The sequence below is a fragment of the Antennarius striatus genome, chromosome 9, assembly GCF_040054535.1.
Source record: "Antennarius striatus isolate MH-2024 chromosome 9, ASM4005453v1, whole genome shotgun sequence".
NCBI lineage: Eukaryota > Metazoa > Chordata > Actinopteri > Lophiiformes > Antennariidae > Antennarius > Antennarius striatus.
The window spans coordinates 2,182,859-2,199,176 of NC_090784.1; the positions used below are offsets into that span (position 1 = coordinate 2,182,859).

The 16,318-nt window shown below is 39.4% G+C and overlaps 1 protein-coding gene across 1 annotated transcript in view; it reads left to right on the top strand.

Annotated features, from left to right (window-relative positions):
* The window catches only part of mc5ra (melanocortin 5a receptor), a 30,357-nt gene extending 14,641 nt beyond the window's left edge, over positions 1 to 15,716 (top strand). The window contains exons 2-5 of the mRNA XM_068324507.1: positions 4,684 to 4,910; positions 5,123 to 5,229; positions 10,571 to 10,759; positions 13,646 to 15,716. Coding sequence (XP_068180608.1) covers positions 4,746 to 4,910; positions 5,123 to 5,229; positions 10,571 to 10,759; positions 13,646 to 14,216 — 1,032 coding nt within the window. The 5' untranslated portion in view covers positions 4,684 to 4,745 and the 3' untranslated portion in view covers positions 14,217 to 15,716. The remainder of the gene's footprint in view (positions 1 to 4,683; positions 4,911 to 5,122; positions 5,230 to 10,570; positions 10,760 to 13,645) is intronic.
* The last annotated feature ends 602 nt before the right edge of the window (positions 15,717 to 16,318 follow it).

Genomic DNA, 16,318 nt, shown 5'->3' on the forward strand with positions numbered 1-16,318 from the left:
TTTCTATATTTTGTCATGAAGTATTGACTAATTGTTATTTCCATTTTCCATAAATCCAGCATTGTGAGATCAGAACAATTTCTTTGGAATTCATTTCATGAGGTAAAAATTTCTGTTAAAATTTTTTGTAATAACATCTGAACTGTAATAAAACAATTCTTAATCGCGGTAAATATATGATTGAAAAGACAACTGATTAATTTATATGAAAGCATATAGTTTTAAGCAGTTTAAATCAATCCACTGGACTTTAAGTCCTAAGTGCTTATTTAGGACTTAAAGCCCTATTATGAAAAACACTCTTTTTCAGGTCTCTACATATACATAGTTGTCCTCCCTAACCTGACCAAATCCTAGAATCTGGAAAACAAACACTTTCTGCATCAATAAATATATGAAAAAATGCAGAATCCACCGGGAAAATACTAAGATTCATAACAGTTTGGTTTGTGACGTCACACCCGGAGGGACAGACAGAGTGATTGACATATCTTGAGCCATATTGATAGATTGACATGTCCACTAAGGATGTGGTCATCCCCGAAGGGGAGTTCATGTTCAGGCTATGACAGCAGTGTGTGGTAATATCCTGGCTCAAGAAACACTCTGAAAGTTCCTCACAAGCTGTTGAAGTCAGCTAGCATTTGCTAAGTATATATCTCCGTTTCAGTCAGGTGTGTGTGTGTGTGTGTGTGTGTGTGTGTGTGTGTGTGTGTGTGTGTGTGTGTGTGTGTGTGTGTGTGTGTGTGTGTGTGTGTGTGTGTGTGTGTGTGTGTGTGTGTGGCTGTGTGGCCGTGTAAGGTGTATCCTCAGCATCATAGCAAACACAACCAGTTTCATAGTAGATGAAGATGCTACTAAATCAGAATTGTTGTCCGGTTTAGGATGAATGCTAGAATTTAAGAATGAAGAACTAAAAGAAATTGTAATAAATAGATAATAGATAATAGATAAAAATGTATATACAGGGATGTACAGTTTTAGTGTCCTAGCTTCCATTCGTCCTCCTCGTCACTGTTACGTAGGTTAGTGGACAGAGATAAAGGACAGACTTCGCACAACAGCCAACAGTTAAATGTACTTCATCAATACAATACGTTTGGTCTTACTTCTCGGGTAACATCCCATGTTTCATTAGACTGCATCAGCTTAGCTCCCAGGTGTTGTTAGCCAGCGATCTCATTGTTTGTGACGATTGTCGGGAAACACATCTTTAATTACATCCTGTCTGTAAACATCTCCACTAATTTCTGTCCCATTTGCAAACACTGTGTGTTTTTCTCCACAAACTATCCACGTTTACTAGCTGGTTTCACTTTGATCAGCTATCGTGTTTACACAATGAGCCATGAGTTACATGACTGCGAAAGCAGCTCTTTGCTTAGTGCAGAGAAATTAACAGTTGTGTCATGGAAAACAAGAGTGAAAACCATGAGAAAAACAAGAACGAAATAACGAAGTCACTGAGACTTAAATAGTAAACAGTAAACACATGTAAACAAAACACACGTGTAACCGAGGGGGCGTTGATAGAGAGAGCTAAGAGGCACGCCCATTAATACGGAAGGTTTCAGGGCGGAAATGATTTTATTAATATTCATTCAAAGATATTGAGGACCACAAATCAGTTTGGGGCAAATCCCAAATACAGTATAGTTGGAAATCTGGCAGCTGAATGACATGAATTTAAAAATGAAAAAAGGGACCTTTAATCAGCTTATAATAACTGTTCTATGAAGTGCTGCCTGAAAATGAATTTTAAGGGCTGTTGTGTCCTAACTGCATCTTCTCAGCGACTCACCGACACCCTGTGGACTACAGAGTGCTTATTTCAATTAAATGGTAAAAACAAAACAAAAAAAAAACTTTTATTGTGTGTCTTTTCCTCATCTTGGTTTGCTTCCCAATCTGTATGTACATATTATCTTTAGCAGCAGGTTTCACTCCAGACACTCATGATGACGTCCTGGACTGGTTCTTAGTTCAGCTTGTTTGTGAGTGCATAATTTTTTTTATTTCAATGACTGTGTAAGGTTGACTAAAAACACACATGGCAGAGACTTGTGCTGACAACCTTTGGGCACATAAATCTCATTCATTTCACCAGTTGTGTAGAACTGGACATTGTGACAAAACAACACATTAAATAAATGTCGACACAACAATATTAAACACTTGCTAAATATAATGACCTGTTTAATGATGATTATATCATTAAAAAGGTCATTGCGTTACTTACTAGTAAAGATGTTGACCCGTGTCTACAGTTATGAGCCAAGTAACAACCACTGTTTGGTATTTCTGTCCGTTGATGTGTGGGTGGGTTTGTTTTGTGTGCCAGGGTGGTGCTGTGCGGTTGTTTTGGGGGACTAATATTGATTTTTGGGGTCCCTCAATGTGCCAAATCTAAAATGCTTGCGCATTGACTCACCACTCACAAATAATTGCGTCAATGTTTATAGCGTATTAATTTGCAGCGTAATTAATCTAATTAACGCGTTAAACTGATAGCCCTAGCTTAAATAGAGGATGACGTCAGTCATATCGGTTTGTGACGGTGTTTCAGATATGCATCTTTGATAACCTTAGGAGTATTTAAGCAAAGTCATGAGTTGAAATGAGGAAACAGGGAAGTTCTTGCAGGGAAAATTTGTCACAACTGATTAACTGGGGTTTCTGAACACTGACGTACTTGTGCCTGATTCTCCAAGTGTTGCATAGAGCAGCTGACGCAAACTCCATCTCTCAGAATATTGGGATGTAATTCGTCTGTGATCTTGTGATGGCTATGACAAACCATACTTCTGTGAAGTGACTGACCTTTATTTTACCAAACCATTGGAAACATCCACACTAACACAGTGGAACAGTCCACCCAACTGTGGTTAATTTATATCGTTTATGAATATCACGTGATGTAAATCAGCTCAAAAAGATGTTCATTACGCAACACACAATTTGTAAAGGAAGAGACAGAGAAGACGAAGTAACATGTCAGCCATTGTGAACAGGATCAGTGAAGCTTAACAGCTCAATCAGCCCCTCTGCCACTCTGGCTGTTGGACAGATCACAAAGTGAATTTGTTCACTACATTATCAGTTATAAAACATAAATCATGCTCATCATACAGATGTCCAGCTTTCAAACCAAAGCTATTTAGTTACTTGTCTTTAATTATTATTCAAGCCAAGATAAACATTTTGAAAATTAAGTGTCATCGCACCTCAATGCAGCGCCCCCATGAGCCATGGGGGTATTGAGTTCGAGTAATAATGAAATAACTGACCCAGACAACAGCTGTTACATTTAAAGGGATCTCTTTACTGAAATGATATTTTGTTTTTTGTTTTAAAATTTAGAAGAAAAACTCCTTTATGAAATGAAATAAAATAAAATATTAAATGAAATGAGAAGATACAATGAAATGCCAAATAGGACACAAGGCTTTAAAAACCTTAAAGAGTGAACACAATATGTTTTACCTCAATCCACTGGCATCACCAATGGATGATCTTACCAAAACATGAATTGTAAACATGAATTACTTCCTAAATTATATAATCCACTCAAATATTTCCCCAAATACTCAACACTGGTCCCCCATCTCTCTCCCTAACTATGTATTACTCAAATGATGCCATTAACTTTTAATAAATTATATTTGCGAATATATCAGTTCAACTTAACCCATGAAATGTATCATGACATTGAAATGGACTTGAAAAGATAGCATTAGACCTTTAACACACACTGTGTGGCCCACACGCACACACACACCACACACACACCCCACCCACGATGCAGGCCTGTGCGTTGCTCTGTGCGGCGATGATGCGGTCCTCAGTAGAGTCCGACAATTACAAGTCACAGTTTCTAGTAGACGCTGTAGAATCAACTTTGACCTGCAGTACTTGCGCCAAACGTGTCCAACGGCCAACGTAAAGGGAAACAGTCTCTCTCTTAGTTGTTGTCTCAACGTTAGTCTTGCAGGGACAACATAAACCACGCTGCCCTGAGTACTAGTCCGTCCAATCTATATCTTTTCCCACAATCCATCTCTCCTTCCCGCTTTTTCCTCTTCCACCTTTTCCTGCCATCTCCTCCGCCCCCCAGCCAACGCCCGCAGGTGGTTTAAATCAGTCTTTTCAATATCAAAATGAACACCTTAGGACTGTTTACTCATCACGCTTTGATTCATCCAGTATTAACTCTCAGTTAACAATTTATAATCCCAACTAAATTACTTTTATTCTCCTAGTAACTCTTGTTACTGTTTTGAGTTTATTTCTCTTAAATACTTTATTAAGAAATTTAGGGCTCCTTTAGTTTAAACCTCTAGTTTTCTCAACTGGGCTACATCAATAATGGGATATTATTTGTGGGATCTATAAAATAACTGATAATTATGATGAACTCTAAAATGAAAATAGAATTTGCATCTGAAAAACATGAGCAACATCAATAGCTGTCTCATTGTTCCTTCATAATGTTCCTTCAAACCGGACTTATTATGTAATGTAATAAATACATTTTGAATGTGATAAAATGGGAAGAAGAATCTGATGATTCAAAAACTTTTGAAACTGCTCATTCCAATATATTATCTAGAAACAGGCACTGAATGAACAATGTGATCGCCCTGCATGAAGGACTTACTGTTAAGTGTTCTTTTCTCTCTGCAGCCTGCATGTAAAATGACATCCACGGCAGAGCAGCACTGATCCAATCCAGAGCAACAGCAGGAATGAATGTATCTGAGGTCTCCCCCCAAATGGAGGGGACACTGGCCAACTCCACCTGGGATTATCTCTATCATCACCAGAACTACACCCGGTCCCCCCCACTGCTCCCACCCAGCACCAGCACATCCAAACCCGCAGCATGTGAGCAGGTCCACATTGCTGTAGAGGTATGACCAGAATGTGTGGGACTGGAAAAGTGTACATCAATTCTACATGCTTTTCCATGTATAAATACTAAATCCTAGTATTTTTTTTCTTCCTCTTTCCTAACCTATTTCAGATTAATCCTCTAATTCACATTTATTCCGTTTTATTCCACTTGACAACTGTGCTCACCTTTACTCTTGCGCTCAGTTTAACGGAGCTTTTCCCTGCCCAGGTCTTTCTGATCCTGGGTATCATCTCGTTGCTGGAGAACATCCTGGTCATCACAGCCATAGTGAAGAACAAGAACCTCCACTCGCCCATGTACTTCTTCATTTGCAGGTGAATAGTTCACACAACACATAAAGAATCTCTTCTACATGTTATCCAGACTGTCTGTTTTCCTTCATCTTAATGTACCTTAGTATGAATTTGCAATGGGATTCCCGCCTCAGCTGGGATAGACCCCAGCTCCCCACAACAGCGGATGAAGCAGCTTAGAAAAGGAACTGTTGAAAAGTATTTAGAATAATTTACCAAGTATCACATCAATGAGAGGCTGAAGGCCTCATGCCTAACGTAAAGGCAGATGTGCTTCCGACAGTTTTATATCCTCTGTGAGAAGAGCTCTTTGTGGCTCAAGTCATTTTATATCTGACTCAAAGCAGCAGGGCAGCAGAATAATTGCCCCTTTTTCCACCATCAGTACAGACTCCCAGGAACCCACTGTTTTACATTCATGCTTATATATTTTGATGAACCTCCTCCTTGCCTTTTTACTTTGGTCTGTGAGTTTCCTTCAGTTGTGATGAAGTCAATCACGAACATTTTCTGTCTCGTAACGTTGAAATTATTCATCTATTGGGACGTTTTACCGGTTACGTTGGATGTGTGATGTGAAATTCCCTAACATCAAGAAAACTGACAGCAATAATGTCATGCTTACTGTGTAGCATTAAAGTCACAATGCATAGTGATTTACATGTCTTTAGGAAAATACTTAACTATACTTAATACTTAATATCACATGTTTTGTACATGGCTGTGTGTCTAGACTCCAGGAAAGAAAGATTTTTTATTTTATTTTTAAGAATACATTTATTCAGAAAAATCAAAGCTACAGATTCATCACAGATTCACAAAATACATAAATAAATACTAGAGAACAAAATGAACAAACTAATCAAACCAAACCAACAACCAAACACAGACGTCTCACTGAACACAGAACACATCAAATCGTTCACACACAGGTTCTTAAACGTTTCCACGTCGTTTATCGCTCCATGATGATTGACGCTAATTGTGATTCTAGTCTGACGCATCCATCCATCCATCCATCCATCCATCCATCCATCCATCCATCCAGGCCAGACTGAGATGGTTTGGACATGTCCAGAGGAGAGATAGTGAATATATTGGTAGAAGGATGCTGAGTTTTGAACTGCCAGGCAGGAGGCCTAGAGGAAGACCAAAGAGGAGGTTTATGGATGTAGTGAAAGAGGACATGAAGGTAGTTAAGGTGAGAGAAGAGGATGCAGAAGACAGGGTCAGATGGAGGAAACTGATTCGCTGTGGAGACCCCTGAAGGGAAACGCCAAAAAAGTGAAGAAAAAAAAAATTCCATCTTTGTCTGACTCAGAAGGAAATTTAAAAGCTGTCACTGCTTTCCCCTCCTCCCTGCGTTTAAAACTAAAATAAAGACTTGTTTGTTGGAACTGTTACCAAATGAGAAAAAGATTCTCTAAAAACAGGAACACATTTTGACCCGCTGATGGTCATGGACACAGTGAAAATCAGTTTCTCTGTGAGGACAGATTGAACAGTTTTCAGACACATTTGGCTTGATAATTGTAATAAAACTGTTGAGGACCACAGCGCCGTGTAAAATCCTCCACTGCAGCTCTTCAAGCTTTTTGTTAACGGTGGCTTGTAGAAAGACTCCATGAAGGGTCCACAGCTGATGCCAAACCAAGGTGAACCCTCCATGGGGTGTCAGCCTGAACTTAAGTTTAAAATCTTTACTATTTATTTGTATATTCTTTTATCGTCACTCACTGAGGCTGATCAGTTGGCTGATTACCAGTGGTCCTCAACCAGTATTTGCATCACAGACGATATTTTGTCGGACTCAGACTTTTCTTTGTAGTTGCAGGTTCTCCTTCTGTCTCTTCACTGACTCTTTGCACGAAGAAACTTTCCTAAGATATTTGTTTTTTGTTTGTTTTGCTGGCAAAGGAATCCTAAAATGATGGGTAAAACAATGAAATCTGTTTCATGTTGCACATGTTAAAAATGGAGCTGAAAACAAACAAGTATGTAAAGCAGGTTTAACAAGACAGACATAATTCTAAAAAACTATTTGTTTTCTATGATCGGATACCGTTGACATGAACGTTTTCATTCTAAACATCTCTTGGTCAGTAAAAACTCAGTGATTGATTCCTTCTGGGTTCTCTGAATACAAGCAGATGGTGTCTAAAACATGTTAAAATCAGGGAGGAAATTCTCCATCTCAACCTTAAGACCATTTGAGTCTTGCAGGAATTTTTTAAATACTTGTCAGGTTTATCTTGTCCTTCTATGGCTCGATTCCAACTGTCTTCATTTTCACTCTCAGAGCTACACGTGTCAATGGATGTCTCTTTTTCTTCTTTATTGATTTTTTTTCCATGTTTTTCTTTTGGAAAAAATCTATAATAACTCCTCATCCATCATGATATCTTCCTCTTCACCCTCCTCCAGCAGAGACTCCACTGTCCTGTACCCCTCAGCCTCCACCAATCAGGGGTTCTCACACTTTTTCAAGATGCAAGCTACTTATAAAATGATCAACCTACTACAAAAATGCAAAACACAATTAACTATGTACATATTTTGTCATGTCCTCAGTTTACTCTGATGCACTGAATGGAATCAGCCAGGGGTGTCTTGCTCAAGAGCCAATGCGCGTTAAGGAGCGCTGACGCCAGCTCCGCCCTGATGTCGGCTCATCTGACAGCAACCTGTCAGATCAGCCAAAAATGTGTCCCAGTCTGAACAGAGTAAAATCCCATTTGGACACTTCCCAAAAACAGTGTGGACAGTCAGTCCTAAAAGTCGGATATGAAAGGAAATCTCATTGGGATCCGATTTGCTTTGAATCTGGCGGGAATAGACAAGTCAATCTTCATCGACACATCCATGAGCATTTTAGCGCATAACTTTTGACGGATTCATTCATTCATTCATTCATTCATTCATTCATTCATTCATTTTCCGTCCTGCTATTCCGCTTTCACGGGTCACAGGGGATGCTGGACCCTATCCCAGCAGATTCAAGGGAATGAGGCGAGGAAAAGGATCCGGACCTATTGCCGGTGCATTGCTGCACTTGATGATGGATTATGCAGCAATAATTCAGGAAGTCTGGGAAAGCATCCTTTGTGCATGTGCAGTACCCGGTTAGTCAGACTGAGGATTAGAGTGAAGGTCTTCTGAGTTCTGTGTTCTAAAAATTGGCGTGTGACTGACATGAAACAATATTAAACTAACAAGTGAAATAAATGTGCAAAAGAATGAAAAAGTTTTCTATTTATCTATATTTTGAAGTGCTCTGAATTAAAGCATGTCATTGACATAAAACGCTTGGTAACATACTTACCTGTACATCCCGCTTCAAAGCGGTGATGTATTGTCATTGTCAGTGTTCGTGTGTTCGTCCGTCTGTTGGTCCGTTAGTTTGTCCACCAAATATCTTCACAACCAACAAGCAGATAGAAGGATGAAACAAAAAGCTCATCACTCGGGCAGCAAAGGGGATGAAAATGAGATGATGACCTTGACCTTGAAAAAAGTAGGCCAAGGTCAAATTTCAACTTTTGTACTCTCAGGAACCGGATAAGATAGAAAGATGAGGGAGGTCATAGATCAAAGGTAGTGCTTTGATCTATGGTCTCTGATCTACCTATGCTTTGATCTACTCATGCACTAGCTTTGATCATAGATAAAATCGAGTCCATAGCTTTGACCTACCCTGAAAGGTCAGGTTAAGTAGGTAGGTCAGGGTAAGTCGCGGGATGTTTCAGTCTCTGACTGCCTTGGTTCTTGTTTTGTTTTTGCGCTTGTCTGAGTTGAAACAGTGGGGCTATTATGAAAGTTGAAAGCTCATTTCACACGTGCTCTAGTTGGATTTCAAAGAGCCATAACTCTGACAGGATGAGAAACTTGTCATCTAGTCAGAGATGTCATCTGACAAGATGTCATCTGACAAAATTTTCCACAAGATGGCAAATCTTTTGGTTATAGTGTAAATGTCATCGCTGATGAGCATTTTGTACGAATGTTAGCATGCCAGCACAGGGTGTCAGTGTGGCAAATTGGTAGCACTGCAGTCATAAACACGGCTAATATTTCTTACAAAGCCTCAAAAGTGTTACCACTATCACTTGTTGCTATGACAAAGAGTTAGTCGGGCTGCTGTGCACTCCAATAGCAATTTTTTCCCTTTTTTAAAAATAATACTGGAACAGTTTGGTCTACATGTCACTGAATTCAGCTCACCTTCCCTGCAGCAGCCGCTTGTACATCCAGATATAAAGTCCTTCTAGTGATCTCTCGACTGTGAAACTTGATTCATTTTAAATGTGGATCCATTCCTGTGGATAATATTTGAGTAAGTCAAATAGAACCACATTTTATCCACATTGAGCTGGTTCACCCCAAAGGTCTTTGGTGTGCATGATTGATGGCAGTGACCGCCCGCTGGTGGCCCCCCAGCTTGCCTGCCAGAGCTCAACATCTGATCCTTAACACAGTGTGAGATTCTCCACCTCCATCCTCCCTTCTCTGTTGACTTCCTGTCAAAGCACCTGACTCCCACCCGGACCTCCTCTGGAAGTGACTTCCTCACACTGGTCCAAAAAATCCCTAAGATGATTTATGAGACACACATATTTACTGATGACCATTTTCTAGTTCTTTAAATAATATGCACAGTGTAATAATCTTAACTAGAAATATATTTCGAAACATATTTTTAAAAAAAAGGTGTAGTCACTATGCTTCAATAATGTCGTTTTTGCTTTGAATGTATTGTCCCAACGCCGCTTTGAAAAATTGCGTCCCTTGACAAATGTCATCAAATGCAGCTGCACTGTAGGTGGCTTCATTACAGCTGGAAGTGTTTTGGGTTATTTTACCCTCCTCAACAAGAGGGACACACTATACACTGGGTGTGTAAGAGCTTCATTCAGGGCTGTCATTGTGTCACCCTAAATCACTGAGAATAAATGAAATAAAACCTTCATGAATTGTGAAAATGCAATAAAAATGTACTTTTTTTGGATTTCTGTGGGTTTTTTAGTTTTTAAGTACAGTATTTTCCAAACTATAGGGCGCGCTGGACTATAAGGCGCACATTCAATGAACAGCATATTCCAAATCCTTTTTTCATACATAAGACGCACTGGATTATAAGGCGCACTGTCGGTTTTTGAGAAAATTAAAGGCTTTGAGGTGCGCTTATAGTGCGGAAAATACTGTATCTAATTATTTGAATGTTACACAGACTGAAGAATGTCTTATGAATTGTGTCTTGACATTGTTACTTCAGTGGAAGAAAATCTGCAAGCTCCTAGAGGAATGAATAGAAACCAAAGTTGATTCCTAGTCATTAATGATCGACCTGGTTTGTTGGTTACAGTTTGGCCGTAGCCGACATGCTGGTGAGTGTGTCCAACGCCTGGGAGACCATCATTATTTACCTCCTTAACAACAGACAGCTGGTGGTGGAGGACCATTTCATCAGACAGATGGACAACGTGTTCGACTCCATGATCTGCATCTCTGTCGTCGCCTCCATGTGCAGCCTGCTGTCCATCGCTGTGGACAGGTGAGAGGGAGGGGTTCCATGTAGGACCTCCATGTTAGACCACAGATAAACACCTTGTTTACTCGTTCCTGAACGATACTTGAAGAGACCTGAAGAAACCTTTCAAAGCTTTTCTAAATTTACCATCTTAATTAGCATGCATACATTCAGGGACCAGAGTCTCTTTTTAACAAGGACATTTTTGAGGGGCTGTAATTTGATTATAAAGCGCGCCCTCACACATTCGCGCATCAACATTCGCAACTTCAGCTCATCATGGATGTTTGGTAGGCAGTCACGACACAAAGGTGCTTTAAACAGTCGATAAGAGTGTGGGAAAAAGTAATACAGATAGAAGGTGGTTTAATATCAGTATGGGGAGGGTTCATAAATGTTTAAATTATCGTAAATAATAAGATAAATAGTTTGCCGCTATATTACAGAATTTGTTAATTGCGTGTGATTCCTGAAATGCATTAAAGGGACAGTAAAGTTAATTTTAAGTGGCATATATGTTATTCATCATTATGAAAAATAGAATAAAAAATACATTTGGTCAGAAAAGCTTCAAATCTCCGCCGCAGCAGCTTCTGCATTCAGTGGTCACGTGGGCGTCATACGTCACTGGAGCCCATCATAGCTTAGCAGCCATAAGAAACAATACAATTCTAGACGCGATTAACTCCAAAAATATCAATGTTACCTGAGCGGTGAACGGTTGTGTCAACAGAACAGCAAGAAAACTCAAAGACAACGACCTATTGTTCCTTAGAATACCTTCTGGGAAGCTAGGAAGGAGAAGGAGATTTCCAAAGAGATTTGAAGGTAAGATCATTTTCAGACAACCCATAGTATTTATTCTGAATTCACAAGGTTTAGTGGATAATTAATTCATGTCTGGAGCTACTGGAGGTATTGTATGAATCTTTTTATGACCAGATTATGGTGTGATTATGGCGCTCGTGAGAAGTAAACAATATCAAAAGTGACAGACGGGTGATTTTACTGAGAAGATCTGTGACACTGAAATAAAACATACAGAAACATCATGTCAGGCCCTGATCCTGATACATTCATAAGTACAAGACATATTAATATAAACTAGAGTTGTTATTAATTCTACACAGTCCACCAGTAACGAATGGCCACTTGCTCAATGCCAACATTATATGGAAAATCCCATTGACGAGCTAGCGCGTTAGCACCGGTGGTGATGAACTGTCCCATCCACACAGTAAACCCAACCGGGACATTATAACTAGTTGGACATCTGTCAGGATGTGGGTCAGGTGAAGACACCTGGGATGGTTTACTGTGTGGTGGATTGCATTGTTTCTTATGACGCCCACATGACCACTGAATGCGGAAGCTGCTGCGGCGCAGATTTGAAGCTTTTCTGACCAAAGGGATGATGCTACACATATAAAATTTATTTTTTCTATTTTTTCATAATGATAAATAACATATATGTCTCTTAAAATTAACTTTACTGTCCCTTTGACCGCGAGGAACAAGGGCGCACTGTAATTACCAGGAACTGGGTAAGGTAAAAGATGAAGAACTGACTTTCAGTTTGTAACTTGAGGCCTATCATTTATTTAACGCTGGTAAAAGTTCAATATAGAAAATGTACACCAGAGGAAATATTCAGTTAAAAAAAGAACCGCACTGTGAAAAAAGGGCTCAATATACATCTTCAAATTTAAAAATATAACACAAAACATTACAATTAGTAAAAAAAATCCCTCTCTATCACAGAAGCATCCTTGTTCGAAAAAACCTTATATAAAATAAAAAATAAATAGCACTATTCAATGAAAAGGGGAAAGAAGCTCAGCTTTTGTTTTGTAAAAGTGTTTTTCAGTGGACCTGATCAAACTTGTCATTGATCAGCTACGGATAGGATGATAACTTCTCAGGAGGGAAATCAATTAAGACTCTTCCACTCTGTAAGCAGGACAGACTGTTTTAGTGTGGTGATAAATGAGTCTCAGTGTGTGGTGACCTCAGCAGTCAGCAAAGCGACAAGGTCAAAGTGGGTTCAGGTTGTAGTTTGTAATTCCCAATTACAAACATAGAAAAAAAGTCATTCAGATTGAATGAATTCACAAATATGAATGTAGTCAAACTACCAGAACAGATTCAACCCCAACACTGTGAACAACATACGAAAAATGTGAAACTGGTCTTCATGTGTGGTTTTAACTTTTAGTCTTTCATGCTATTAAACCGGCATCATGTGCTCAACAACACATGAATGATATCCTCAAACTGGGCTCCAACTAAAACTGTGGTTGGATGTGAATTCCGTAGAATGTTAGCGGTGCTTCGGGACATGATCAACCTCGGTTGCCTACGGTGTAAATGATTACTTATTTCTGGCAGTCAGCTGATCTACTCATGGGGTTCAGTTTGTTTTGAAAGCTGTTGTAAAATGTCTTCTGCGGTTCTTGAAGTCACTTCTGAGAAATAACTTGATGATGTTATCAAAGTTTTCACAGATAAAAAAAAAGTAATGCTTTTATTCATTATCAAATTTATTGCACTGTTTTTTCTAAAAAAAACAAAAAACTTGAATGTTAACAGAGAAGTGAAAGGACTAATAAAGATTCGACTGAAAGAAATTATGGGAAATTTGCAATAGCGCAGATTTTGCTATTCATCCCAGAGCTGAAGGTGGAATTTCTGACTGTTATCAATACATTTTGAACTTGTATTTTTTCCAGCCTGTGTCTGTCTTACTTATGTACTGGGAAAACTTAAAAATGAATGGGGACATACTTTATGTACTGGCTGGAATATTGTTATCAAGATGTATTTCCATGTCCTCCGCTGTCATTGGTTCGTACCATTTGTCAGCGACCGTTAGCGGTTGCCTCAGTAACCACCACGTGTCACTACCTACAGGTACGTCACTATCTTTTATGCACTGAGGTATCACAACATCATGACCGTGAGGAGAGCCGGCTGCATTATCGGGGGGATCTGGACCTTCTGCACTGGCTGTGGGATCGTCTTCATCATTTACTCTGACACCACCCCTGTCATCATCTGCCTGGTTTCCATGTTTTTCGCCATGCTGCTCCTCATGGCCTCCCTCTACAGCCACATGTTCATGCTGGCGCGCTCTCACGTCAAGCGCATCGCCGCTCTGCCCGGCCAGAATTCCATCCACCAGCGGGCCAGCATGAAAGGGGCCATCACACTGACCATCCTGCTGGGGATCTTCATCGTCTGCTGGGCCCCGTTCTTCCTCCACCTCATCCTGATGATCTCCTGTCCACGGAACCTCTCCTGCGTGTGCTTCATGTCCCACTTCAACATGTACCTCATCCTCATTATGTGCAACTCTGTGATCGACCCACTCATCTACGCCTTTAGGAGTCAGGAGATGAGGAAGACTTTTAAGGAAATCATCTGTTGTTATAGCCTGAGAAACATCTGCACCAACATCTGTGCTCTGACTGAGAAGTATTGAGTGGCAGAGCATGAGAATAAAATTCTCTTTTCATTCTATACTTACGGTCCACTGTTCCAAATTTTATGGCTGACTCTAATTACTAACTTTTTAAACTTAATTTTTCATCTGAGATTTTTAAAACCATATTATCCAGCATAAACCATCATTTCTATAAGTGCTCTTTAATGAAAAAAAAAGAGATTCCATGCTTACTTTTGTTCATCACAATTAATACAAATCTTTTTCTTGAGCAGACACAGGGAGACTGTATATAGCAAAAACTTTTTGACATTTCTAACAATTCTGACTTTTTTTTTTTACATTTCTCAAAATAAAGTGCAGGAAGTTACAGGACAAATCTTGTTTTTATTTTCACCTTACAGCTAAAATGAAGTGGATAATAAAGTGCTTGAACACAGGTACAGCAGGTAAGAGAAATAGAGTACTTAAGAAAGATATTTCATGTTCTTGTTTTTAACATGTGTACAGTACAGTCAACATGAACTTTAAACTTTGCTTTGATTTCCACATCTCAAAAGAAGGAGGTTAGAGAACAAATATTTTTCTTTAAACCTCCTCCTAAAATAAACTGCAGTATTTATTTTTCAAACAAAACTCATACATTTTAATGCCTGAAAGGCCATTAGTAACAAAACAAGGACCTTGACTGTGATCCAGTGCAGTCACTTCAGCATTAACAAGTCTCGTTTTACAAATACAGGATTCTTCATCATCAGATGGCAAGGCCAATTTTATTCATGTAGCACTTTTCATTAGTAGTTTTCATTACTTGTATACTCTGCACTCTCCAGCAAAAAAAAAAGAGTAAGATAAGTAAAAACTATGAGCGCTACTCTTGCATCATTTATCCCACAAATCACTGCAGCAGTCGTTTCTGTCCCGTTGATTTAAATGTGACTCGACTCGCTATCTCATAGTGCGTTATCAAGATCCCTTCCAACCATCTCTCTGTGTTATCTGTATTAAAACACTTGAACTGTAAAAAGAGAATGTACAAGTATTCACAGTGCTCTCATTAAGACTGCGCTGTGGTGCCTACCTCCCAGCTGACATTATTCAACTGATCTGTCACAGACAGGAAGGCTTTGCCCGAAACTGCTTTTCATAATAAAATGTCATTTTTTAGCGGTAGATAAACGTTTAACGGAGAAATGTTTGCGACATCTGTGTCATGAATCCCGTTGTAATGCATACAGAGAGCAAGGTGTTCCTTTTACCGTGATGTAAATGCGTTGATGTAGCTTCAATTAGTGTTGGATATAAGTGTGTTACAATGATAAGATTACAAAAAATATAAAACACGTTAGACATGAGGGTAATATCCTGCTTCTGGCTTTCTGTAAAGTCCAGTGACATGTTTATCTCTGTCAGTTCATGTCATGAAGAACAAACAGTGACAGTTCCATTTCACTTCATGTACAGTTAATTCCAATATGACCCACCTGTGAGTGATTGTGCTGCCTCTTCTTATTTCCATTAAAAAAACACTGAATATGATATGACACTGGATCCTCGTGCTCTTTACGTGTACAGTCCTGTGTTATCAACATTTTTTCCTGTTAGTCCACAGCATACAAACACATAAAGGAGAGCTTCAGTTGCATTGCCTCACGTCCTTGCTTGTTGAAAACTGAAAATACTTTGTGTCTTAATAAAAGCTAAAATTGACACTGAACGGAATCGTATCTTATTACTGTGGCTGCAGGATGGAACCCTCTGGTCATGGGAACACGTGTTTTCATCGGCACGTTCTCTGATACCAACAGGCTTTGAAGAACACGTGTCTCATCATCATGGCATTCAGATAAATCATTCAAAACAGCCTTTAGGATGCTTGGTGGTGTGACAAGGTTTCCTCCAAGTCCTGAGAGAAAACAGTAATGGATGGGGCGGGGGGAGAGACAGATGTGTAGGTAGCTCGATGGATAGATGACCGTTAATGATCCAAGCACATGTGTGATGCTCTTGGCCAGTCATAAATGACACGGCAGTGGATGTGTGACACTGAATCCAAGATACAAACATGTAACCTCATATAGAACCATCAGTTCAAGAACAACAACACGTTAGCCATGGATGCAGGAAAGCTAAAAGTAGAC